General features: G+C 35.4%; 2 protein-coding genes across 2 annotated transcripts; one reads left to right on the forward strand and one right to left on the reverse strand.

The window, feature by feature from the left end:
• Positions 1–27: 27 nt before the first annotated feature.
• On the reverse strand, positions 28–3,929 carry LOC111804543 (autophagy-related protein 101). Its single transcript, XM_023689391.1, has 7 exons — positions 3,763–3,929; positions 3,618–3,654; positions 1,683–1,768; positions 1,034–1,129; positions 771–936; positions 506–674; positions 28–368 (listed from the first exon to the last, which is right to left on the reverse strand). Exons 1-7 carry the CDS (start codon positions 3,793–3,795, stop codon positions 293–295), a joined length of 663 nt encoding a protein of 220 aa, XP_023545159.1. The 5' UTR covers positions 3,796–3,929; the 3' UTR covers positions 28–292.
• A 5,108-nt stretch (positions 3,930–9,037) lies between these two features.
• On the forward strand, positions 9,038–10,461 carry LOC111804035. The gene has a single exon (XM_023688698.1). It carries the CDS (start codon positions 9,318–9,320, stop codon positions 10,284–10,286), a length of 969 nt encoding a protein of 322 aa, XP_023544466.1. The 5' UTR covers positions 9,038–9,317; the 3' UTR covers positions 10,287–10,461.
• Positions 10,462–11,376: the final 915 nt, after the last annotated feature.

Consider the following 11,376-nt stretch of genomic DNA (forward strand, 5'->3'; position numbering starts at 1 on the left):
ATTGAAAGATTAAAAGATTAAAATTTATAAAGTACATGACTGATAAGCACAATCTTATAAAAGTCGAGAGGATCTACAATGATGGTTCTCACTCACTCCATAATATTATTGTAACTAATCATATGAATATCAAATATGTATATACAGTGATTAGTGTCAATATTCACAATATGACTAAGTAAAAGACAGAGAAAAGGAAGAAGATAAAGAGTATTAACATGGATAGTGGATGTGCATATGCATGAAGGATCGATGCCCCAAGTTTCCTGGTGTAGCTCCAGAACTCTGATAATCAGCTCAGCATAGTGGGGTGTCCAGTCTGCAGCATCCGCTTGATCATGTCCATTCCAAATGCAGAATCTGATGAACTGAGCCATCGGCAAACATACCATTAAATAATATGCACTGTATAATCCTGGAGCTTTAAAGCTTTCTTAAATCAGAATATAAATGACAAAGAATTGAGATGCAAAGACATGTCATTAATTTCATTGGTTCAACTCACCTAGGAATTGTTATTTCATAGGGGAAAATCACAACACCACAATCGGGACTTGGTATGGCAGGAACATGATCCTTTTTTTCATTCACAAATTTTATTACTTGAAACAACACCTCGCGAAGAGAAGCTTCCAGTGTTGTCCTGCGAATGCTTCTCTCCTCCAATTCACTCTCTGCACATAAAGGGCAGGTCGGTAGAAACAATTCATCCCTGAGAGACCGGAAGTATTAAAAAGAATAATAATAATAAAAGCAAGAATTAAGAGTACCTTCTGGGTCAACTAGAATTTTCTGTGGGTGAGTCTTGGCAGAATGTATTTTTATGTGTTGTGCCACATGCAAATTGATATACCATTGTTCCCAATAAAAGCGTTCAATTTTGTTAGTGAACCAAGAGGCCTGTTTATTTTTCTCTTGATAAAAGGACAAACATATCTGTTAACAAAAATGGGGAATTAGTTAAAAGCAAGAAATAACCAAACAACATTTACACGAAACTTATGACACTCAAAATTCAACATCGATTTAAAACCTGGCTTTTCTTGTTCGGGTGTTTCTCTACCCAGTTAATGAACTGCTCAATCTTCTCATCTATCTTTTTCTCAACTTCAACATCCCCACATTGCACCTATACAGTAATAAACAGAATTGTACACAAGTCACCAACAACAAAAAAAAAATGTAGACACTGCAGATCCATAAGACTGGAAGAATCTGGGACTCGATTACATTTGAATACATCAAATTAAGCCTAAGTCAAATGGATGAACGTGAAAGAGTAAAAATAAAATAAAATAAATAATCGGAATGTGGTAAGAGATCACTGCTTTAAGAATAAAGGCATACAGTAGGGGTCGAGGAAGAGCAAGGAAAAAAGGGATCATTTGGCTTGATGATATTAGAGTTATTCTATGGGAGATTTAGTTAGAAAGAAACAGAAGAACCTTCCACAAATGGATGAACAAGGGAATGTTAGAGATGAAAGAATCATTTTTGTATCCTCCTCTTGGAGTTCTAAGCTGTCGGGTTGTATGAGACTATATATAAAACATGATGTATGCGCAATTTTCATATTTTACTAACCATCAGAAACTGTAAATAAAAACTGAATAATGACAATACTTCCAAACAGAATAACTAATCAATTAATGTCAAAAAGCTGTCGGGTTGTTGAGACTTACGTAAGTAATATCAAAAAGCTCCAAATCAATGTCTTTGGGCCGAACAAGACCTAAAGCTCGATGAAATACAATTGTGTGTAGTATGCCTGAAGTATTGTCGAACAAGCATTATCATATGATAAACAAACACATTAATAGTTTTTCACGCGTAAAAGATTTCTTGAGTTCAACAATAAATATAGCTAAATGCAAACGAAAAAATTATGCTAAGAGGCAATATAATCATGTCACTCAAAAAACAAAGGCACACCAAACATCCACAGAGTATATCAGACATAATAACATGCCAATCTTGGAAAATTAAAAACAATAGATTTCTTTTCAACTTCGGCTTAAAAAAGTGAAGGAAAATAGATTCTTCCTAAAAAATCTTAAGGAAACCCAATTCTTCTGTACTGTATTCTATCTCGCTCTCTGCAACTGTATTCTATACAATTCTTCCGTACACTGACATGACACCAGAGCTATTATACAACTGTTCTGGGTGAAATCCTGAGTAGAGACATCTAGCCTAATAACACAATGGATAAAACTTGACAACCATCAGGCACCATAGGAAAAATATCAAGAACTCTCAGATCATCAGCTATATGAATAATCAAACTCTCTTCAAAATTTGTACCAGTCAAACTTCAGCAGTAAATCTCCTATGAATTTTGATAATGATGTTTTGATATGAAGCCAATTGGTCAACACAACAATAAAAGGTCATATGTAACAGAAGTTATTGGAGAATAAAATCCAGATCATCCACCGTTCCTTTTAACCAAGATAGCGATGAGTTTCTACCCCCTTTGGAAATGAAAGATATCATTTTTCAAGATAAGGTGATAGACTACGGAGCTCATTGGGAGAAAGTTTACTTAACTCTTGTTGATGCACGTTCTCTAATCTCTTGAGTAAATATAGCCATACTCTAATTAATATCAACCGGGGCGGTTTCTTACAGCTTCCTTGTTTTAAAGGTATTCTCTTTGTTTCCTATTTAAAAGAATCCATGAAAACATATTGAACCAACGAAGTAGAAAGAAATTTCTCCAGGTTATTGGAGGAACCTACAAGCCTCCCCTCCACCTAAGACAAACTAAGTACAACACTTTTAATGTCCCGTCCTCATTGCCTATGCCCTTTATTCACACCAATGTGCTAGTTTTCGAAACAATACTTTTCATCGACCAATTGAAAAAACAACAAACTCCAAGTTGGAGACACGGAAAAACAGCCCAAAAATCCAAAAAAGGATGCATTGAACTTCAACATCTCCACAATGAACGAAACTCAAAATTAAACAACTAAATTGGAAAATAGAAAACCAACTACCAAACCAAAAACACAAACTTGCTAGTAACAACTCTCCCCAGCCGTTTTAACAGACTCCAACCATCTTCTCTATGGCTCCACCTCGTATACCAATTTAACTCTATTAGCAACCTTCTTCCAGCAGCTTTTGTGATGCCAATAAAGCTTCTGGAACCAGCTCAAATGGCTGAGTGACCTCAACTACATGTCAGTTTTTGCTGAGTGTACTTCGTACTATAAGCAGAAAAAAAGATGAACTAAAGCCTAAACGCTTACTCCTCACTCTCATCTGAGCGGATTAAAACTTTTCCTCAGTTGACTGAGAAATCGAAGCATATTTAATCACGTCATACAAAGCATTATAAATGAAAATGAACACTAGAGCTGCTCTCGGGACACAACATGATAGTATATAAATACGTCTCTATGCCCCAAAACTTTGACACTCATTGGAAAACACTAAACCGAACTAGATCGGATCACACAGAACACAGATGAACGATTAATTCTATGCAAGCAACTACTCATAATAATATATCGTACAGATTCTCCAACGATGATGTTATAACATTTATAATTTGTTCAGCCAATTTAATTTTCCTTTTTAAGAACAGTAAGCAAACGGCGTAGACTTACAGCGCAGAACTTCGCGTATCTCGAACTGCTCAACTTCCTAAATTGAATAAGCCACAATTAAAATCCATTAACACGACGGCGATGGTGAAAATGAGACACTTAGAATTCAGACACAAAATTACGCGAGGATAAAAGAAGAGAGTACCAGTTCTTTGAGTTGGCAGACTTCACAATTCATGGCACTGGGATATGGCGAGGCTCCTATCGCAGTCTGATCGCGGAATGGAAACCCTAGCTTTCTGAATTACAAAAACTCATCATTTCTGGGCAGAACTCAAGGAGACGCCTTCTATGTCTTTTTAATTTGTCCATATTATATTTAATACAAAACGAAAATTCAATTTTTTTTTTTGTTATAACAAATTAGTTAAATGACAAGTTCTACAAAATTAATTTTTTATTTTGTGAAAAAAAGTCTAATAAAATTTTTTTTTTTTTTTTTTTAATAGAAAACAAAATGGTTCCATGAGTTTTTTCTTATTAATAAAATAAAATGAAAAACAAAAAACTGAAACGGTTAAAACTTAATTTTTTAATCCCTCTATGGGCCATACAAAATGGGTCAGGTCGTAGTTTAGGCCCAATGGGCCTTTGAAGTGGAAGCTTAATAAAAAGCTCGCTCTAATTAGGGTGTATGTAAAATTCAGCCCCTACCACGCCTCGTTCAGACAAGTTATGGAGCCATGCTCACCCAAATGGGGCTGTAGAGCCAGAGATTCTGAGCAATGAGCGTCATGGCGTGTCAATGCAGGGGCCATGGGGTTGTCAANTTGCGGTGGGTGTGAATAGTCGATCGTTGTCCAAGCTAGTTTTGAGAGAGAAGCAGACCTGGTTGCTTGCACATGGCACCATTTTCATCTCGAGTGTACTTGGCTTAGCCATGGCTGGGTAGCCATCGGGTATGCGTATAATTAACATGAACCTTTGTTTGTGAAAGTACGTGCCACTCTGAAGTTGGCGTAGAGTTCTCGGGTGGTTGATGGAGTTTGAAGGGTGTTCGTTATAGGGGCCTGCCATTGTACCGCGGGCTTTCGGTCATGCAGCCGTCAGCCTTCTGGTGTACTAGACGAGAGCCACAGACATTAACACAATAATTTGTTTTCTAGGTTACATCAACTTCCAAAATTTTGGTTTCTTTTAAAACAAGCTTTTTTAGGTTTTTGCTCTTAAAATCATAAGCCTCTCTCAATAACATTTTCTTAATCTTAATCCCTAATTTTGCTTATGTTTAGACTTATTCACCTAAACAAGATTATAATGACTATAACGGTGAATAACGTGAATGTTCCTTATGTAGCTATTTACTTAGAATATCCTATTCTATCTAAACTTTTTTGAATTGATGGGCTGGAATGTATCACTTTGATTAGGCATTGAAAGGGAATTAAAGCATCCTACTTCACTATAAATGTCGCTACGAATTTCTTCCAACAAGCTAAAGGTCATACTAAGTTCCTTCTCTTTTCCCGCTTAAGATGGGTACTTCTGCCTCTGCCCTAGTAGCTTCCTCTCTTGCATCCGTTGATGAATCAAATTCTTGAAAGTTCCGGTATAATTAAAAACCAATTTCTTAATTCAAGAATATTTTTTATTATTAACTTCAATTATGATATTTATACGGAATATTTTATTTTAATCCATAATTTAAAGAAAAAACAAATTTTAATTTGAAGCTTGAAGAACTGAATGGAATCCAAGACATAGGTTCAAGACAAGAAGAAGGATCCTTCTTGTTTCACCTCACTGTTGCCAATAAAATAGTTTCATTTCAGTGGGTTTTTTTTTTTTTTTTTTGTCTTTCTTTTCTTTCTCTGTCCCTTTAAGTCTTGTTATTTTGTTACCACAAGAATTAAAATATTTTATTTAATTTTATAGGAAAAGGAAACAGAAATATGAAGTTAGAATGTCATTATCCAAAAATAACAACAATTTAGCTTAAATGTGAAACAACATTGTAATCATTACACACGAAATTAATTAATGTAATCAACATAGTTTTTCCTTTTTCTAATAATAATAATAATAATAACAAAGAAAATATTATTTAATTAATTAAAAAAGGCCCCAGGTGAATGGGCAATGGATTTTCTTGGTACAGTGGGATTTAATAAGACAATGTGGAGGTGGGGACTGTGGTTGGATTCCTTTTGTTGTTGATATGATTGGGTGCCTGCCTGTCTCTTCCCCTTTTTTTAAAATAAAATAATAATAAATAAATTATTAATTCTTTTTTACGTTTTCAATGCCAATATTTGACTCCTCATTTCGGGATAATGTTTTATTTCCATTATTATGTCATGAATTTATATTTATGTCCCCCATCTCTCTTCAATCTCCAATTCATTACGTACACAAATTATATAAAAAGAAGGGTTCTTTTACGTCACCAAATCAAAAGAAAAAAATATATTAAAAAATAAAAATAAAAATTGGTTCAAATGTGTGGTTGTCTTTGGAGTTATTTCTTCTCCAATTTTCAACCTTATTAATCATTTGTATATCATATACAAATCAAGTCAAAAATAGCGATAATTTGGTCGATACTACTTTTGAAAATAGTGATAAGTCTTTTGATATTAAAAATCTCAACTTGTTGACCGTGTTACTCGAGACGTCAATTCAAATAAATAATTAATCACATGATGCTGGATTTTGAATCTTAAGATGTTTGATCTTATTCATGTATTGGAAAATCACTAAAATTCTTCTTAGCCAATCAGAAAATGTAGTAATTGATTATCTACCATGATATGATATTGTCCACTTTGAGTACAAACTCAACTCTCGTGTGAGAATAATAATGTTTGTAAATAGTTGATATGAAAAGAAAAAAGGAAAGGAAAGAGGGAGGGAGGAGGGGGCAGGGCACATGCAAAAGCTTATTGGTTTGGAGAGGGAAGACATGATAGATGTATGGGTGGTGGTGCAAGGACGATTCTTTCCATTTCCCAGCTTTTGTCACCTTTGGACATATCCTCTAAATCTTCCTATACCCATTATTATTATTTTTTTTATTTTTATTTTTTTGAAAAAAGTGAGGTTGGTTTGAATAATGAAAAAAGAAATTACAAAAATTAGACAAGGGAATTGGAGGCAAATTGAAAGGGGGTCGGGAATGTTGGAAAATAATTATTATTAGATCATGAATTTTATAATCAATGAATACTACCTCTATTGGTATGAGAGAGAAAGACCAAACCAAAGCCACGAGAGTTTGAATTCAAAGTTGAGATTGACGAGAGTTTCAATTAATTAAAAAGTGGTCGTGGTGATGTATGAGTGGGCGACACATGAAGGGGTCCATATTCTATATGTTGGATTCCATCGCATCCCATGCCATGCATTCTTGTCATGTCATTTCATATACCACACTCACCAACTTTACTATTATTAACCTTTCATTTCTCCTTCATCTATCACTTTATTATCCACAAATCTTCTGTTTTTTCTTTAGTTATTACTTATAATCTCGACCGTAAGCAAATTATTTGTAAATTGAGGTTTGATAGAGAAATAGAATCTTTGCATTGGAGCTTCACTACCGGTTCTTGTCTCACCTATTGAAACATTTTAAAGCATTATCACAAGAGACAACAAAACATAGTTTACCCTAAAATCAAGGGGGCAAAAGTTGATGATAATTTAAAAATTTTCGCTATTAACCCATCATAAATTTGAGTCGTCTTTTCGAGTAATTGATAGATATATTAAATTAAGAGGAGATAAAATATGATATTAATTATTGATATAAAAAAGAAAAAAAAAATGTGGATGTGGGTCCATATTGGTTAGTAATTAGGAGGAAATTGAAAGGGAAGAGGGGAAATGGATGGAATGATAATAGAGTTGAAAGAGAAAAGAAAATAGAAGAGGGGAAGAATTTTCAGAAAGATTCGGTAAATGGAATTGGAAAAGAATCTTTAAAGAATTTGGAAAATGAAAGGGAGTGAGAGGAGAGAAGGTGATTGAAGGAAGGGCGCCCGAGGATCGAGGGAGCCACCACCTGGGCCCACCCAGACTGCCCCTAACTGACCACAAGGACTGCCCGACACCGATCGCTGACTCACAAATTCAGAGTATCCAAACCTCTCGTCGTTTTCTATTTCCACTGCCCGTAATGACGGGCAGGGAGGGGGTACCCTCTGATTTTAACTCTCCCTCTCCGGACGGCACGCGCGCTCAGCTACCTCACTCAACTTCCTTCCCTCCACTATTTACCATTTACATTTTAAATAAATAAACCTACTCATTGCCCTAATTTTTACTCTTCAATCCACACCATTTATTTAAAAAAAATATATATTTTTTAATTAATTAAGACATAATGGATAATTAAAAAAACATTAAAATAATTGTCGTGTAACTTAAGGGATAAGATTTGAACTTTGATATCATTATCGATCAACACTTTTTTTTTTAAGATTATTTTAAATTAAAAGATTATCCACTAATTAAAAACTATAAATAAGTGATTAATGTTGGGAAACAAAGATTTTCATGAAATTTTTAAAAAATGGTAAGATAAGAGTAAAAAGACAGATGATGTGTCGCATTCTATGTGTGTCCTAAGTATGAGTAGTCAATGTCAGCTACAACACAACAGCCACCATCATCTTTTATTTTTTTTTATAACTGTACTCTAATTCATTTCTTTATTATAGTTACTAAATTTCTTTAATATTTTTCAATATTCATCCAACCACTAAAGTCTAGATACTATATGTTTTAGGCGGTTGCATATTGTCGTCAGTCTCATAGTTTTAAACGCTTCTATTAGTAAGAAGTTTTCATACTCTTATATAGAATGATTCGTTTATCTCTTCAGTCAATGTGAGATCTCACAATCTACTTCCTTAAGGTCTAGCGTCTTCGATAGGTCTAGCTCTGATATTATTTGTAACAACCCAAGTCCATTGGACTCGTTACATATGACCGTACTGAATCTTTTTCAAACCCATTTTCTTAAATTTCTTTAATTACCGAGCAAACTCGTCCCCTTAAACAAAGATTTAAATTCTTTAATAATAACATAAAAAGCATAAAACTGAAATCCCACTGACCAGTGAAATAAATATGTTTTTTTTTAATAAATAAATTGTTTAATTAGTTGAACACACGTGTAAATGAATTTGATGAGAAGAGGATTAAAGTGAATGAAATTGCAGGTCAGACGATGAGTACCCCATAGCATGCAGCTGGTGGTTGCTTTTAGGTGCAAGGAGGCCGAACTGGATGCCCTCTCCAGAGGGTATGATGCCTTTAATCTGTGGGGTCGTACCTCCCACCTTTACCCATATTTCCAATATCCTCACATACTTTTATACCATAACCTTTCACATTATTCAAGTTTCTTTAAACTCACTCCAATCCATTGATTCAATGCAAATTAAGGGTATGACCCAGCTGAGCATCAACCACTAGAACCCTAAAAACTGTTCCTGTCTTTCCTTTTCTTTCTATATAATATCCTATATATTTCACTCTTTATCCTCTTTCCACTCCCAAAATCTCTCCATTTCTTCTCTCTCTCTCTCTCTCTCACTCAAAAACATTGATCCAACAAAACCCACTTTCTTTATCTTTTTTCCACTAACTAAAAAAGACCCATTTCCATTTTCTCTTGCCTTTTCTTTTCTTTTGATTTTGGATTGTTCTGAAATCCAAAAGAAAAAACCCCCCCAAAAAAAAAAAAAAGATACAATGATCCAAGAACTATTTGGTGTTTCAGGGCTTTTAGCTGCAGCTGGAGACACCAAAATCTCCACCACTAATGCTTCTTCTATTCTTGATTCTTCTTCTTCTTCCCCTTCTACTTCCCTCTCTGCCGTCGCCGCCACCACGTCAGCAACCTCCTCAAATTCTGAAGCTCAAAACTTGCGGTGCCCCAGATGCGATTCTGCAAACACCAAATTTTGTTACTACAACAACTACAATCTCACTCAACCTCGCCATTTCTGTAAGACATGTCGTCGTTATTGGACTAAAGGTGGGGCCCTCAGGAATGTTCCCATTGGTGGTGGGTGTCGGAAGAACAAGAGCGCGGCTGTGGTCGGGAAATCAGCGGCTGGAAAGATGAAAACTTTGTCGTCTGAGATATTGGGCCGGGTCGGATTCGGAACTGGGTCGGCGTTGGATCATGAAATAATGTCGCCCACGCAAATTCTGTGGGGTTCGCCGCAGAATTCTCACCTTTTGTCTATTTTGAGATCCGCCACCCAAAACCAAAACCCTAACCCTAATAACCTCGTCGGTTCCCACGTCATCAACGACCCACCGGCGACGGCAGCTGCCACTGCCACGGCGACGCCGTTTCATGCTAGGACGATGGGTTTCGATCCGGCCACTCATATTTCTTCTCTGGGGCTCTGCAGCTCTTACTGGAGGAAAAATCAGAGCCAAGTTCATCCCCAACAAAATGGGATTCCCCACGGCGGTGGAGATCAGGTCCAGGGCGGCGCCGGTGGGATCCAGGAGCTGTATCAAAAGCTTAAGTCTTCATCGAGCAATTATTTCAGCAACGGGCAGCAGGGATCGGTGGGAGTAACGAATGGGGGTACGGCAGCGATGTTGGAGGCAGCTCCGGTGGGCGGCGGCGAAACAACAGGTTACTGGAATCCAGCCTTTTCTTGGTCAGATGTTCATGCTAGTGCTAATGAAGCATATCCTTGAACTAAAAAAAGGAACAAAAAAAAAAAAGGAGTGTGTTTTATTTTCCCCTAATTTGGCTATTTGTGTTTTCCATATTAGGATTTATTTTTGTGTGTGTTTTTGTGCTTGGGTTTGTGGTGTATCAAATGAATGCCTTATTTAGCATCAATGTTTAAATTAAATTAACTTCATCCAATTAAGATTTAATCAAACCATCTTTTTATGCATTTTATATTATATTCAAGATTTTTTTCTTTTTTTTTAAATTAAATTTGAAACCCAATAAAGTTTCCATTCAACATTCAAATTCTTCTTTGCTTTTTACTTGTACTACTTTTATGGAGAAAAGAACAGAAAAAAGCTCACATATTTTCCCCCATGAACATGAACACATGGACCTCTAGTTCAACATAATTAGAGTATATTACATTTAATAAAAATACGCGTATAGGTAGAAAAAATACCCGTATAAAAAGTCGTGTAAAAGAAAAGATTGGTGACAATATTAGAACTTCAAGCACATGTAAAGGCTTGGACCCATAAGATACCCAACAAATTAGGCATCTAAACTCTTGTGATTTTGTTTTTTTGTTTCTATAAAAGGCTTGATATCAGTGGAGAAGTATTCTTGAGTTACTTATAAACTCATGATCATCCTCTTAATTTACTAATATGAGACTCTCATCCAACAATCTTCCTAGCCTCGGTGATTATAAGTTCCACCTCTAAGAGATGAATGCAAAAAATCAGTCTCCCAATCGATATGAACATTATTTCAACATACCTTAAAGTTTTGACTTGCTCAACGCCCACAAAGAGGTAAGCTGGAATTTGCGATCGGTTTGAGTAGAATTGTATTGATGCAATTAGTTCAATGGAACTCGATCTAAGGCGTCTAGAATTGACCATAAATTAAATTTTCTAACAAATCAGAACTTGGAGCTGAAGTTACAAGATTGAGCAGATAATACCGGACATAATGACGTGAGACTGCATACGTAGGTTTGGAAGACTAATACTTGTTGAAGTTTTCTTGGTTTTAAAATAAAATAAAATAAAATAAAATAAAACTAATCATTATTATTATTATTATTTTAAAAAAGAAGAATCT

The sequence above is a fragment of the Cucurbita pepo genome, chromosome LG10, assembly GCF_002806865.2.
Source record: "Cucurbita pepo subsp. pepo cultivar mu-cu-16 chromosome LG10, ASM280686v2, whole genome shotgun sequence".
NCBI lineage: Eukaryota > Viridiplantae > Streptophyta > Magnoliopsida > Cucurbitales > Cucurbitaceae > Cucurbita > Cucurbita pepo.

Coding starts and splice junctions, on each gene's coding strand:
- LOC111804543 (XM_023689391.1), bottom strand. CDS start 3,795: ATGAATTGTGAAGTCTGCCAACTCAAAGAACTG. Junction 3,655..3,762: donor TCTGCCAACTCAAAGAACTG/GTACTCTCTTCT, acceptor TATTCAATTTAG/GAAGTTGAGCAGTTCGAGAT. Junction 369..505: donor TATGAAATAACAATTCCTAG/GTGAGTTGAACC, acceptor CCGATGGCTCAG/TTCATCAGATTCTGCATTTG.
- LOC111804035 (XM_023688698.1), top strand. CDS start 9,318: ATGATCCAAGAACTATTTGGTGTTTCAGGGCTTTTAGCTGCAGCTGGA.